General features: G+C 36.3%; 2 protein-coding genes across 2 annotated transcripts; both read left to right on the top strand.

The window, feature by feature from the left end:
* Window positions 1-1,683: 1,683 nt before the first annotated feature.
* Window positions 1,684-8,841, top strand: slc25a15a (solute carrier family 25 member 15a). The gene is made up of 7 exons (XM_063016553.1): window positions 1,684-1,769; window positions 3,983-4,065; window positions 4,473-4,731; window positions 5,367-5,507; window positions 6,651-6,826; window positions 7,657-7,815; window positions 8,367-8,841. Exons 2-7 carry the CDS (start codon window positions 4,011-4,013, stop codon window positions 8,486-8,488), a joined length of 912 nt encoding a protein of 303 aa, XP_062872623.1. The 5' UTR covers window positions 1,684-1,769; window positions 3,983-4,010; the 3' UTR covers window positions 8,489-8,841.
* A 3,531-nt stretch (window positions 8,842-12,372) lies between these two features.
* On the top strand, window positions 12,373-16,010 carry stoml3a (stomatin (EPB72)-like 3a). Its single transcript, XM_063016554.1, has 7 exons — window positions 12,373-12,460; window positions 13,841-13,944; window positions 14,026-14,098; window positions 14,207-14,289; window positions 14,382-14,585; window positions 14,711-14,845; window positions 15,819-16,010. Exons 1-7 carry the CDS (start codon window positions 12,373-12,375, stop codon window positions 16,008-16,010), a joined length of 879 nt encoding a protein of 292 aa, XP_062872624.1.

Raw genomic sequence — 16,010 nt, 5'->3', positions numbered from 1 at the left:
GATATGTATATTTATTGTACTTATAGTATTATATGGAGGGTAAAGTATCATTTTATGTTTCATAATAGTTATTTCCTGAGAGAAATACTCTTTTTATACAGGTAATATTAGTTTATTTGGTTTATTAAGTAGTTTATTAGTTAATAGGAGCAAGGTACTACTTTCTTATAACTGTTAAGTATAACTGGTAATTTAATATTTAGTTATAGGTCTAATGTTAGGACATGTGGCAACTGTACATAAGTCAGTTATACTAAGGGTCATGATTTGTGTCAAATATTATGTCAAATATAATAAACAGTTGTGCTGATATATTAGTTTGTACTATGTCAGCTGTTGCATAATGAAAGTGATGCTAATTGTTAAAATAGTGTAGCACTTTTACAACTAATTAAATGTCCCAATGCAATATCCTGTTCATTTTTAAAAAGGTTTAAAAACTGTAAACATTACTGCAAAACCCAATATAATATTGAATTGTTAAATCAACATTATTAAATGCACTTCAATTAGAAAAAGAAAGATGTTTATAATCTTGTGACAATAAACACAATTGATTGTTTGAGGTGTGGAATCAGGCATATTAATCCTTTTAAAATGTTTATTTTGTTTCTGTGTTATCTATTATGTAATAAAGTTGACGCTATTTCATAGTAAAATTAATGTACTATTTTGCTATAGTTTTGGTGTACCAGAGCCGTTAGGGTACGTGACCATTTAATAGTAATACTGTAAGTAGGTTTAAGGTGACATAAATACACATGACTATGTCGCCATCTTGTGGTCAAAATAAAAAGCGTCAGAACAGACCAACCACTATTTCTAACTGCATGCCACAAAAAAAAAAAAAAAGCAGAAAACCTGAAAATTATACCAACTAACAAAGAACATTAATAATGTATTTAATAGCTTTAAATAAACCGTGTTCTTAGTGTTTTAGTTTGCGACTCAATCTACTTATTTCTAGGAAGACAAAGATAAATATGCAGAGGTGTGTTAGAAAAATGTAATATACTAAACTGAAAAAAAATAAATGTAGACATTTGTATACTTTACTATACAACAACTCTACAATCCTTCATACCAAAGGGCAGTTGGCAGTGTTGGGGCCCTTGAGCAAGGCCCCTAAACCTCATTTGTTTGAACTGTATTAAGTCACTGAATCTGCTAAATACCATTAATGTAAATTCACATGCATATACTGTATTTCAGGGGCGTAACTACAGGGGGGGGGGGGGGGGGGGGGGGGGGGGGGGGGGGCAGGCCCTGGGGGGGCAGGCTCACTTCACTTTAATTTAATGTCACCTACCTTTCATTCTGATCAGCTATCAGCATGAGGCATATACTGTATATATATATATATATGAATGGCTCTGGTATTTTGAATGCACAGTTTTAGTTATTTAAATTTTACTTACGAAAATATTGTAATATAATAATAATATATGTAGTTACGCCCCTTGAGGTGAACTACACGCCCTCGCGCTCGCACATGCACGTGCACACACAGAGCAACAGACTCGCGCGCTACAGCGTGACAGGAACAATGTGAGGAGGCTGCTGCGTGTATATATATATATATATATGTGTGTGTGTGTATTTGTGTATATATGTGTGTGTGCTGTGTGTGTGTATTTGTGTATATATGTGTGTGTGCTGCTCTACTCTACTGGAACGCTTTGATGACCGTGAAAAACAGAAGAAGGACATTAAAAAGACACAAACTGACTAAACTATTAGTGCCGCTCGGATTCAAAGACGAAACAGCTGTAAGTATGAAACGTGTGTTGCTGTAGTATTAAGAAACCCGGAGATAAACACATGCTTTAAATGAATGAACACTGGACGTTATTGAAAGTTATAATGCTGTGTAGTGGCATCTTATCCCACCGATCTAGTTTGATTTCATTAATGAAATAATAAATGAGTGTGTGAAATCAGATGGTCAGAGATGTAATGAACTGATACAGGCTGCGACAGGCAGCTGGAAGGTTAAAAAAAGGAAAACCAGTAAAGAAGACTGCAGAAATGGAGATTGTACAACACTGACAAAAGTCCGATCTTTCCCAAACACTTAAGTGTTTTACTACTGGCTGGGATACACCTGCTAATCGTATATAAACTGCTAATTTGTACATAAATGCTGATTAATGGCATGTGCATAAATAACATAAATAACAATTTGACTGGATGCATCATGTTTAGCTTGAGCTTTATTTGTGTCACGTGACATTGCTTGGAATTTAACATTTTTAAGATCTGGCTTTGCTAAATCTTCTGCTGTGTAGCTGTTTGAAAGACTATAAATTAAATATATAAAAATATATAAGATATATAATAATATATAATATATATATATAAATAAATTATCGTGTTTGTGTTAAAATGCCCTTAATTTACACTAGGTAGAATTTAGGAGAATCTTCCAGATGCATTTCATGCTTTGATCAAATTGGTTTAAAAGTTCTGTTTCAGTATATCTGGGATATACTGTGGGTGGTTGAGTGGGTAGCACTGTCACCTCACAGCAAGAAGGTCTTGGGTTCGATCCCCAGGTGGGGCGGTCCGGGTCCTTTCTGTGTGGAGTTTGCATGTTCTCCCCGTGTCTGTGTGGGTTTCCTCCGGGAGCTCCGGTGTCCTCCCACAGTCCAAAGACATGCAAGTGAGGTAAATTGGAAATACTAAATTGTCCATGACTGTGTTCGATATAACCTTGTGAATTGATGAATCTTGTGTAATGAGTAACTTGTGTAATGAGTATTACTGTCAATAATGTAACCAAAGATGTAAAACATGACGTTAAAATCCTAATAAACAAACAAACTGGCATATACTGTAGTTCAAAAAATACAGGCAAGCTGTAGCCTAGTGGTTAAGGCACAGGACTAGTAATCCGAAGGTTGCTGGTTCAAGCCTCACCACTGCTAGGTTGCTGCTGTTGGGCCCTTGAGCAAGGCCCTTAGCCTTCAGTTGCTCAGACTGTATACTGTATACTGTAACTGTAACGTAAGTCGCTTTGGATGAAGGCGTCTGCTAAATGCCGAAAATGAAATTAAATGAAATAATATACAGGGACAGTGGTAGCCTAGTGGGTAAAGTTTTAAGCTATCAACTGAAAGGTTGAGAGATCAAATCCCAGCTCTACCATGCCACTGTTGCCCTTGAGCAAGGCCCATAACCCACTCTGCTCCGGGGCGCCGTACAATGGCTGACCTTGCATTCTCACTCCAGCTTCCAAACAAGCTGGGATATGCGAAGAAAGAATTTCATTGTACTGTACGTCTGTATATGTATATATGACAAATAAAGGCATTCTATTCTAATATACGGTTTGGAAGTGTGCCATCATGCATCTCGTTTAGCTGTCTATGTTCTTATGCAAAAATTTTGGATACCTCATGTCGAGTTCAGTTTATTTTCCAGGTAAAATGATTAACATATTTGCAGCTAACTTCTGCACAGTTGAATGCACAATTACTGTTTGTAAAGTTAAACATACTGGTGTTTGGGCGCAGAGAACATCCTGGAATGTTTCTTCATACTTAAGAACAGGCTAGAACATGGGGCATGATGAAATCCTCAGACAGGATATGTTTCAACTAGTGTAATTGTTTAAAAAATAAAAATAAAAAAACCTTACTTTTAAGTTTACAGTGAGAGTGTAAGTGTGAGAGTTTAACCAAGGTGGAAATATTGGGATCAAGCATTTAGGGCTGCACTGTTCTGAGCAGTTTGACCTCTTGCCATCTGGGCCATAATAATGAGCTCTTCTAGATTACTGATCATAAACCAAACCTTTTGCCTGCTTTTGTCTTGATAAAAAGAAACAGCTAAATGTGACCGTTTGCCTTTTCAGTGCTTAATTGTTTTATTTACTTCACATGGTTTGAAACCATTAACTGTTATGTTTCTTTACTTGTGTGTTAATGTTATTTTTTTCATTTGTCACTCATTTATTTGTATTTATTTTTGTTTTTAACAGGTAGTAACGTTAAGAGGGACACAAAATCATGACCACCAGCCCTGTTATTCAAGCGTTCATTGATTTATCAGCCGGAGCATGTGGTATGTGCAATGTATAACTTTCTTGGTAAACAACATGATGTGCATTTTAGTGTTCAAGAGCATGTTTTCTTCTAAAATTATTCTAAAAATAATTTTATAAATGCCATGTATCACACGTTATACCACATTTTGTATATAAAACATTGTCCAAGCATTACTATTGATTTAACTGTAGGTGGTTTGCATTCCAAAGTCCAAAAATTGAATGTATGTCTATACATACAGAAAGTATTTTAAAACATTTTAAACTATTTGACTATTGACTGTTTGCAAAATTTGTCAAATTTCTTACAGATACCCAACAAATATTCACTAGTTTAAACAAACATAAATACATTTAATCCTGTGAACCTTGTGGAGATATGTGCTGCCTGTCAAACCTAACTTCTATGTTTTCTTTACTTAAGGTGGAATAGCATGCGTGCTGTGTGGTCAGCCGTTCGACACCGCCAAGGTGAAGATGCAGACGTTTCCCACAATGTACCGCAGCTTTGTGCACTGCTTCGTGTCCATCACGAGGCAATTTGGGCTGCGTGGCCTCTACCAGGGAACTACCCCAGCCCTGATGGCCAACATTGTTGAGAATGCCGTCCTCTTCATGAGCTATGGCTTTTGTCAGGATGTTGTGCACTTTGTGCTTGGCCTGGACAGAGGAGCAGAACTCAAGTAAGACACAATTAGCAGTTTAGCATATCTATTATTTTTACTCATTACCATTTAAAATGTAGGGTGTTTTCCATTCTTTACAATGGCCAGCACGCATTCTTTTGGAGAGCTGCATGTATAATATGGCTTTCTGCTTAAAGGCACAGAGAGGCTATAAGAGTGGCAGCATGAGTTGACCCAACTATTCTATTTACCAATAATAAAATTATTTTTTAAATTAATTAAAGTTCTTTTGGTAATTGTAAAACATTATTATAGTTTAGTCCTTATACTACCCAGACTATTACACGTAGTCTTAAACACATAAACCCATGTTGATGTATTAAGCACAAAATTTTACTGTTTAAATGACTGATTCTTTTATTATAAACCCACAATAGTTTAATTATACACAGTGATAAGGTGTTTTTGACTACTAAACAGTACATGGAAATTACTCTGCCTCACATATACCTGTGTTCACAGTCTGTTAATGCAGGTATGCTGAAAAAATATTAACATCCTACTGGTTGTTATTACTAACTGGTGCAAAGGTTAGAGATCTTAGTACAGCATTGTGATAATGTTCCTGAGTTAAGACCTCTAACAACGTCAGGTTGGTGCATCTCTTTGTTAATGGTAATTATGTTTTTTAGTGACATTCAGAAAGCTTGTTCTGGCTCGGTAGCCTCAGTCTTCTCCTCGCTGGCTTTGTGTCCAACTGAACTAGTTAAGTGTCGTCTGCAGACAATGCACGAAATGGAGGCATCAGGCAAGATTGCCAGTGGAAAAAAGAGGTAAATGTGATCTGAAAACAAACTGATATTAAGTCATATTACTAAGCAGTTTGAATTATGTACATATGAACTGTACATACAGACTTTAACTTGCATACTGCACACACAATTTGACAGCCATCATCTACCTTGTCCATCTGTGGAATGGTACCACCATAGGACCTGATGTTATTTAGGTATCAGAGCATTCTCAGTTTTGGAATGACTAATAATAGCATTTGAATGGTAGCATTCCAGTGATTGAAGGGGCAGATGAGACTGAAGGGTCTGTGTTATGCGTTAAAGCACCCCAAGGCTCAAATGCCTGGTAAACTGACCTAATGTGTGTTACTGAGTGAACACAAGCTGATACACCACAGGCTTAATGATGATGGTGAGGGATTTAAAACTGTTACACAGTAAGGAGATTCCAGGATCAAATACTAAAACCACCTGTTGGGATAAGTAAGTCTTTTATGGTTGTTTTTCAAGATGTGTATCTTTACAGTAATGTAACAGGATGCCACCTTTAATAATTATATTACTGTGCCCAGTTAGGCCTGATTATTATTAGGCTACATTCACTTAGCATGCATGTAGCTTATAACTTATCTATGGCCAGTAGTAGCTCAGTGGTTAAGGTACTGGACTGGTCATCAGAAGGTCACTGGTTCAAGCCCCATCACTGCCTGGTTGCCACTGTTTCAATGGTCACAATTGAAAATCACCCATCATCCAAATTACACAAATGTTCCACTCCTCTAATATGTCCCTTTTATTGCTGCCCATAATGTTCCATGACCAAACTTAGTTCAGTGGAGAAACAGTTATTCTTGAGGAACTTTTAAAAGAAGAAAGCATTGTCAGTACCCTGTCAGGTGGAATAGTTTATCAGCAAATCAACAGTAAATCACTTGGATATAGGTTAAGTAAAGAGAACATACAGCCGATCAGGTCTCCTCTTTCATCCTATGCCTGTTTTTCAACTTCTTGGCCATGCTGTGTTTATACGTAGCATGGTCATGTGATCTTGTGTTTTGTGGTTTTAAAGGAGAAGCAACCCTCAGAAACCTGCTCCTCTCGTTATATATTTTTTCTAAATGTGGTATAGAACTATTTCCAGATTAATCATTTTCTGTCTTTGTATATGTCTCTGTCTCTCAGTACGGTGTATTCTGTGGTCAGACACGTCTTAAAGACGAATGGTCCTTTGGGTTTTTATCAAGGCCTGCCCACGACAATAATGCGTGAGATACCTGGCTACTTCTGCTTCTTTGGAGGCTATGAAATGAGTCGCTCTGCTTTTGCTCACACCTTGGGCAGGGACAAAGAGGACATAGGTAAGCAGTTCTAATTTGCACAGTTTTTTAATTAGCTTTGGTCATTTAATCGTAGGATTTTAATTCACTGCCTTACTCCCAGTTCACACTAGATACATACCTAAAGGGTAAAATAGACACCTTCTATTCAGTGTCCAGGGGTATCTGAACATTTTTTGCCCTATAATAACCACTGCCCACTTAGCCCACAATATTTAGAGATTCTTATTTAAAATGCACGTTGAAACCCCCCAAAACATACATTTTTAACTTACATTTTTTGTTTGGCTTTTTTACTCTTTACTCCCAAATCTAGTCATTTGCAATTTCCCTATTGTCATTTCTCCACCATTCATACCACCCCTGCCCTGACCAACACATACAACATATAATTTAGTTCTTGTTCTCTTTGAGGAGTGTGTCATTGCACTAGTCCTGTTTTTGCCTTTCATCACCATTGCCTGCCAGTAAACATGGGTCTTCGTTTCCATTCTGTTATTGTAACCACACAAGGCCTGACAGTAATTTCAGTAGGACATGAGGGAGGGTGTCAAAGTCAATCATTTTTACACAATTTACTTAAACTTAGTGGGGTGAGCAAACAGCATATTTTTTTAAGGTCTATCATACACCTCATAACTCATGTTAGTAGATTGTGATAAAAACATATTTCGTGTCATAATTTACTCATATATTCAAGTAAACTTAGACTTTAAAACCATAACAGGACGGGTGAGCACTGAGACAGAAGGTCAAAATCTGCTTTGCTTTTTTTTTATATGAATTCCCAATTTTTTATTTATGGTACATGTGAAAGCCAGGATGCTAACTGATGTGCATTTGGTTGCCAGGTGTTGTTCCTTTGATGTTGAGTGGTGGGATTGGAGGAGCCCTTCTCTGGTTAGCAGTCTACCCAATTGACTGTGTAAAGTCCAGGATTCAAGTTCTGTCCTTAGCTGGGAGACAAGAGGGCTTTATGAAGACTTTTACTGGGATTGTACGAAATGAAGGTGAGTGTCAGTTGCGCATATTGTGTGCATTTACAAATAACCTTAAACAGCATAAACCCCAAGGGACAGAGGTACTGTTTAAGACTTGAACTCCTCATGTTATTTTTTTTCTAAGTGCTCAAGCAGTGCAGTGGTAAAATACACTATCAGTCAGTCAGGCATCTGCACAGACATGACTAGCTAATTGAGTAGGGGGTGTTTGGCTGAAACATCATAGTCATTGGGAGGTGCAGTTTGTCACTGTGCTCTCAGTTTCAGTCCCAAGCCCAAATAAAAATAGAGGGTTGTGTCAGGAAGGGTATCTGTATAAAAACTGTGGCAGATCTGGAATTCAGACCAGATCCACTGTGGAGAAATTAACATAAAATCTTTCAGGGTAGGAACATGTTTTTACTTAGATGTCATGTTTTTACTAAAATGTAAACAAAACATATGTAATGTATTTGGATTGTGTTTTTTTTAAATAATCATACAATACATTTAAGATATGGTTATGTTATTTCATTGTGATTTTTAGGGATTCACTAACATTTAACTTTTTCTCTTTTCAGGAGTGCGTTCTTTGTACTCTGGTCTGACCCCAACTATGATTCGGACATTCCCTGCCAATGGGGCGCTCTTTCTTGCCTATGAGCTTAGCCGCAAGATGATGATGAAACAGTTTGATGCGTGACATGGGGGTCTGTGATTCATTTGAAACGTTTGTTTCCATTAGCACTCCGCTGATGATTTTAATGGTGGTGATTCTTCCGTGTTGCTTCAGAGGGTGCTTTAGAATTATTGGAAGGTATGATACAATATATGGCCAAAAGTATTGGGACACCTTTCCTAATTTTTGAATTCATGTGTTTTAGCCACAACCCTTTCTAACAGGTGTAATAATTCAATTATATAAATGAAATTATATGCTTCTAACTTTGCAGCAACAGTTTAGGGAAGACCCTTTCCTGACCTCAGCCCCACTCAACAGCTTTGGATTGAACTGGACCATCAATTAAGGCTTAGTGTATTTTAAATTGAGGTGTTTGGGTTGTTCGAACATTATTAAACATTTAATTAAGTTTTAAATGGAATTTTTAAATGAGCCAATTATTTTCACTGGCATACATTTTTCTTTTGTTACTGTCCCCAAGCATACATTGTGATAGGATTATTGTATGTTTGTAGGCTTGGCACGTAATTTTGTTTCTTTTTATTCCTTAAGCTGTTTAAGCTAACAGGCTGGACTATGATGATAATGTGCAAACCTTTAAACAGATTATTTTAAACCATTATGAGTAATCGTCAGCATCTATGAATATTAATAAATAGTATCTCTAGTGCAATCTAGTATCTCCCTTCCATTCCATATCAGTAGGCCAGAATTGCTAGCTGCTATTAAGCTATTGTGGCTTGTATTACAGCCTGATCACAACCATTTTTGCAAAGCGATGTGCATGGTTTTTTCCAGCACTGTAAAAGTGGTTAATATTTACCAGAACAGCCTCAATTTTGGCTTTAGTCCGCATTCACCACATTCAACCTCAACAGTAACAATGGTGTTTTTGGACCTTGATACACTAAGTAAAAAGCACACAACCAAGTTACTAATAGTGGTTAACAGTCTGGGAATGACTGGCTGGGTGCAATCGGGTAGGCTCATACTTCACATACTTTCACATGAAACAAATAGTCAGATGTAACCGTTGCATTTTAATAGTGTGCCATATTAAATCTGAAATGTCAAGTGTAACCCAAATTATGCTTATTTTAATAAAGAAGAAATATTTAGTTTAGAATATTGTGTTAGATCACTTCAAAACCAGTTAGACAGCTATGTACAGAGCATGACATATACTCCATTAAACTGTGTTTGCCTTGTCAACAGACAATTAAAGGTATAAGGGATGGCTTGAAATTCAATGCATTATTGTAACTGTTTTATTGTTTTTGGTTTTAGTATTGGCCAGCCATGTTGGTCAGTTTTTTTATACTAGGTACTAGGTATTTTTTTTCCAGCTGACTGATGGTGACATAACATGAATTAATATAATAGCTGCATTTGTTGTTTTGCTATCAAATGGGACATCATGGTGGTGCAACTAGGAAAGTGGATGCCACAAAAAATATGGGTCCTGAAGACCTGGGTTTGATTCCTGCCTCTGGTCACTGTCTGTGCGTTTTATTTTTATCACTCTGTTTAACTGGTTACCCTGGATATTTCCCACCTGTCAAAAAAAATTTGTAAGAAAATGAAAGGGGTTATAATAGTAATAGTAATAGTAATGGTCTGTGATAGGTTGATTGGATCTGTCCAGGTGGTATTCCTGCTATTCATACAGAATAACCAGGATGTAAATGTGTTCGTGAGAATAAATAAGGTTAACCAGAGCCTAATTGATGTACTCTAACTCTTCTACCTACCATTTCTGCGAATCTAATTTTTTTGGCCTTTTTACACTCCAAATGTGATCATATTTTCAACATAAGGAGTGTACTTATGTAAAGAAACAACAAAAGCATGCTCTTTCTGAATACCACATATCCATAACACTTCCATCTCCCAACACATCTGCCACAGATGGGTTGAATTTTTTTGGCTTACACAATTGTTCCTAAGGGGGACACAGCTATTGTGCATACAGAGTATATGCAAAATGTGTTATTAATGTGTACTCTTGTTATTTTTTTGGTCATGTACGAGTACAGTTTGTACAGTCTGAAGAAATATCACAATATCACAGTTTTTTAAACTAATAAATTGAATCAAATTAATTAAAAACTGTTTGGGTTTTTTTTATATTCTTTTTATTGATTTGCATAACATGTGACAGGACAAGAGTAGAACAACAAGGTAAAGAACAAAAATATTGCATTTTCATATTAATACGGATGACCAAACAGCTAAATCCCCACTCCAAAAAATATATAAATAAATAAAATTGAATAATTATAAAATTAAATTAAATTGCCTATACCTAAGGGAAGTGATGTTAGATAAAAAACTTCAAGAACTCCCCCAGATATTGGAGAAACAAACTGTGCAAAGCTGTGGTCCTAATTGTGCAAAGCTGTTGTTAATGTTTTTATTACATTTGGATGGCCCTAGGTACGTGGTTTCAATCTTTACCCATAGGTATTATCAGTTTTGTAGCTGACATGTTCTCTCTGTGTCTCTATATCTTAATCACGTCTGTGTAGACACCCAGCAGATTGATAGCACCTCTGAGATTCAGACCCAGATCTCATAGTGGTGGGCTAGTGTAATAAATAAAGGTGCTGCACCACTCAAGCACCTTTCCTATGCATTTATGTTATATTACGGAATACTATGCTAGGCACACAACTAAATGCGACTGACTGGGTTTTGTATTCAAATGCTCAAACCGGTTCAACCTGAATCCAGCCTATAACACAGGTTCCACTATTTTCTATTATGGAAAGAAGTCACATAAACGCGGATTCAAATTGGTGCTACATTTAGGTAAAACACAGCATGTAGATTGCAGGTTGCACAGAGGGAGTCACACCTTAATCACTGTTGATGAGACAACAGTGGAAAGTGTTAACGCCCTCAACCATGATCTTCAACTTGGTGTAAATGCAAAACACCATACAAATTGCTGCAAAGTGTTATGAGCTAAATATGAGCAAATATGATAATTGCAGTAATGTAAGCAAAGAGGCCTCCAAAGCCAATTTAAATCAGAAATAATGAATTTTAGGACATTTTGAGAGGTACAATTGTGAGAGGTGAGCTGATTCACAATTGTCATTAATGAATCTTTTGCATTTTGCATTTAAAATGGCAACAATTGGACTCACTGACAGGTGTGATATTAATATTTGCAGCTACAAGTTTATGTATTGTTATTTACATAATAAAGCAAACTGTTGCTACTCCCAACACACCTGATTCCTCTGACCATGGTTACAAATGCGCTAAATCAGGTTTGGGTAATAGTTTCACCATCTGTAACAGCATTGATGGTGTTGCACTAAGAATAGATTTGAGTAGTAAGAAGCAAATATAAATGTTTGTTTACTGAACAGTATTTTCATACATACTACCAATTCTAATCATTAACCTACCCTGAGATCCACAAGACCTTGCTAATCTGAGGTGCATAGCCTCATGCTTTTAGAATAAATCCCAAGCCTTGCTTCACACATCAGCTTCTAAATTGCTCCTGTGCCTCCTTTTTGTGGATTGATGATCCATTGCACCTAATTTGAGATGAGCTTGTCTTGGGTCTTGTTCAATGTTGTGTTTAATCGCACCTATGAAAATTTAATGGTAGTTTTTCCCTGTGTCCTTAGTGACAAGCTTTTGTTTGTTCTTGCATTATCCTTTCATACATAAGTAAAACCTTCCTGTTAAAAGGTAAAATATCCTAAATAAGAAGGACCAAATGATTTTGCACTATCCACTTTAAAGGGCTTTGCATTTTATAGCGTGCCCTGTGTGTTTCTGCTTAGTCACACACCTGTCGCTGACATGTAACAGAAGAAGCCACACCCTTTCCCAGTTACATGAGCTCTCACACACTAAGCCTCCAGCTTTTTAAACACAACAGGATGACAACAGCTGAGATGATTTCCAACAGCAGGCTCGACCGGCAGACCAAAGAGGAAAGATCTAACAGCATCATACCTATTGTAGAAGGTATAGATAAAATTATATATATATTATATATATATATATATATATATATATATAATACTTAAGTATTAGTTTTGCACTTACTGGGTATGGGCTATGGGCCTAAAGCATTCATGTTCCAAAGAGGAACTCTTCTAAAATTGTACAGCATTGATGTAGAGATTAATAATTTATACTTGTATCTTGTTAATGTTGTTTTGCTGACCTAAGAGCTCTTTAAAACCAGGATTTTAATGCTGTGTTATTATTGACCAGCGACTCAAAACATATTTTAAAAACCCTGCTCCAAATGTCCTATCCATAGTTTTAACCATTTAAACTATACATACAAGGTGATGTGTATATGCTTTATAACTCATTTTTGTGCTGTTTCACTTTTGGGAAAATGTTAAATGCAGTAAAGACAAGAATCACAAATCACAAAAAAGTAATTTTGTAAATAAAATCAACTTTTGAATTCAATGCCTAAACACACTCAAATTGGGACAAGCAAAATAAAAGTAACAATTAAGATTGTAGAATATTCAAGTTACACTATCATGATAGGTGCCAAACATTTATCAATCAAGGTTGCAAATAGTTTAGATAATTTGCCCTTTACCATACATACAATTGTAAAAAGATTTAGGAAATACTGTACAACAAAAACTCAGTTTGTGTAGGGCAAGGCTGAAAACCACTGTTAAATATGGGTGTTTTCTAGAAAATTAAATAAGTTCTCTGTACCAGTAACAAAAAAGTTTATTTACTTGTCATGTTCTGTGGGTCCATCAGCACTGACAGCATGGGTTACTTTAATATGTGTGAAGGCACCATTAATGTGGCGGCTTAAATTGGAATTTTAGAAAGACGTGTGCTGCTATTAAGGAAGTGACCACAAAACAGAAGTCTTGAATCAAGCAAGAATGGACAAAATGTATATGTACGAAATACAATTTAAGCTGGTCAGTGAAATGTTGGAAATAATTTTTCTGTGTTTTTGTCAGTTAAATAAGGAATAAATGTTCAGGAGAATAAACAAATCACAGATTTTTATTTTAGTTGCATTTTACAAAACCTTTTGGAAATGGTATAATAAAAAATAGTTTAATACAATAAATGATCAGGTTCCATTGGAATTATATTGAAAAAAAATTAAACATTAAGCAGGAAATTATATCCTGTAACTCTACCCATTATAACCAAGACTGCAAATGACATTCAGTTCGATGCCATTTATGAACCATAGCAACCACATAACAATGGTTTATGGCAGGGGTGCATAGCAAGCACTTAATGACTGTTGGTAGTTGCCCTGCTTTGCCAAATCAAGCAAACATGCTACTGACAGTTGTCTTTCTTGACCATTTAAACTGTAATTGTGGTTTATTTTCTGTTTATTAGATGAGACACCTCGCTCTCTGGGCTTCTGCGGCTGGATTTTTATTATAATCTCTCTTATTTTTACAATATTATTTTTTCCTGTGACCATATTCATGTGCATCAAGGTATGTTTCAAATAAAAAAATTCTAATAGTTATTCCTTATGACTGTAGTTTTTTCAATATTAATTCAGCCTGCTTATTTAGATTGTCCAGGAATATGAGAGAGCTGTGATCTTTCGTTTGGGCCGCATCATGGACAGAAAACCAAAAGGGCCAGGTATAAATGCATTCTGTTTCATTAAATGATGTGTAAATAATGTAGCAGGTTTTTGTTTAGTAAATTTGTTTATTAGGTGGCATGAAATTTTTCATTTGTGCTGTATAGGAATGTTTTTTGTGCTTCCCTGTATTGATACATTTACAAAGGTGGACCTGAGAGCCAAGTCTTTTGAAATTCCACCTCAAGAGGTAAAACATTAAAGTAATATTGCAATAATGTTTATTGTTAATAATAAAAAAATAAAATAAATACACAAATCGATCATCTCTCCTGTGAGTAGATCTTAACAAAGGACTCTGTGACCGTGTCTGTGGATGGTGTGGTTTACTTCCGAGTCTGTGACCCCATCTTGTCTGTGGCTAATGTGAATAATGCTGACCAGTCTACACGCCTGCTAGCCCAGACCACACTAAGGAATGTGCTGGGAACTAAGAGTCTGTCCGAAGTACTGGCAGACAGAGAGGGCATCTCCCATAGCATGCAGGTCTGAAGAATTAAATCAAAATGGATATATTTTAAACAGTACTATCATTCAAGTCAAACAAAACAGTGCTGTAGAGGAGTGTGGCTGAGATTTTAAAAGCAAAAGCATTTCTATCCTGCATGCAGGTTAATCTGGATGAAGCCACACATCCATGGGGCATGAAGGTGGAGCGAGTAGAGATTAAAGATGTTATACTTCCAGTTCAGCTGCAGAGAGCCATGGCAGCTGAAGCTGAGGCCTACAGGGAAGCCCGTGCCAAGGTGAGTCCCTGTCACTGGTTCTAAGGGCAGGAAAAATTCAGAAGCTAGTGAATTCTGCAGCTGATTAATGCATATTGTAATGCATACTGTGCAGCACCAGCATCTGTCCATAAATCCAATAAATAGTGCTACTTTGTCTAAGATTTCTGGGTTTTTTGGCCTCTTTCTTCTTGGAACCCTTGTACCTAGTAACAGGATTTAGCTGTGCCCCCCAAATACCTGATAAACACCCACAATAATTGTTACAATATTTACTATAGTGTACAAATATAAAACAACAAAAGAGTACGCTATCTGTTCAATAACATAGTTTAATTATTTAAAATCAAGTAGCTTAATAGGCAGTGACACTATTGTCTAACTACTGGAACACTAACGTATTCTCTCATTGTAACAGTGTTGTGCCATTAATTAAGTTTGTATTTGTCTCAATACCTGGTACTTAGTATTTTGTCCCCATGTTACAGTTTACATATGGTTATGTTATGTCAATCCATAGTTATAGAACTCTGTATAATCTAATAAACCTCATTACAACTGTGCTGTAAGAGAAATATACATCAAGATTAAGAGCATAACTCTGTATTTAGCTGTGAGCCGTAGATGACCATTGGTGTTGGTTTCTTTCTCCTGCACCCCTAACAACTACACATTAATTATGTACAATGTTTTGCTCTGGGATTTAAACCAGTTGTAAGAAAGCTATGGTTTACTTATTTTACTTTATTACATTGTGTAATAAATGCATTTGTCTTTGGGTAACATGCTGAATTAATATAATGAAGGAATTCTGGTTTAAGTAATTTAAACCAGTTGTTAGAAAGCTATGGTTTACATTGATTGTGTAATAAATGCATTTGTCTTTGGGTAACATGCTGAATTAATATAAATAAGTAGTTCTGTATTACTGTGTGCTATTGAAGTTGATTCTACAGCATGCATAAGAAAATGGTGTTTTTGAATCTCTCTGTAGGTGATCGCAGCAGAGGGTGAAATGAATGCCTCACGGGCATTAAAGGAGGCGTCACTGGTAATTGCTGAGTCACCTTCAGCCCTGCAGCTCCGTTACCTTCAAACGCTTAACACTATTGCAGCCGAGAAGAACTCTACCATCATCTTTCCACTGCCTATTGACCTTCTGCAGCCCTTTATGTCAAGAAAATAA

Source organism: Trichomycterus rosablanca, chromosome 20 (assembly GCF_030014385.1).
Source record: "Trichomycterus rosablanca isolate fTriRos1 chromosome 20, fTriRos1.hap1, whole genome shotgun sequence".
NCBI lineage: Eukaryota > Metazoa > Chordata > Actinopteri > Siluriformes > Trichomycteridae > Trichomycterus > Trichomycterus rosablanca.
This window is presented reverse-complemented; position numbering and strand designations above follow the sequence as displayed.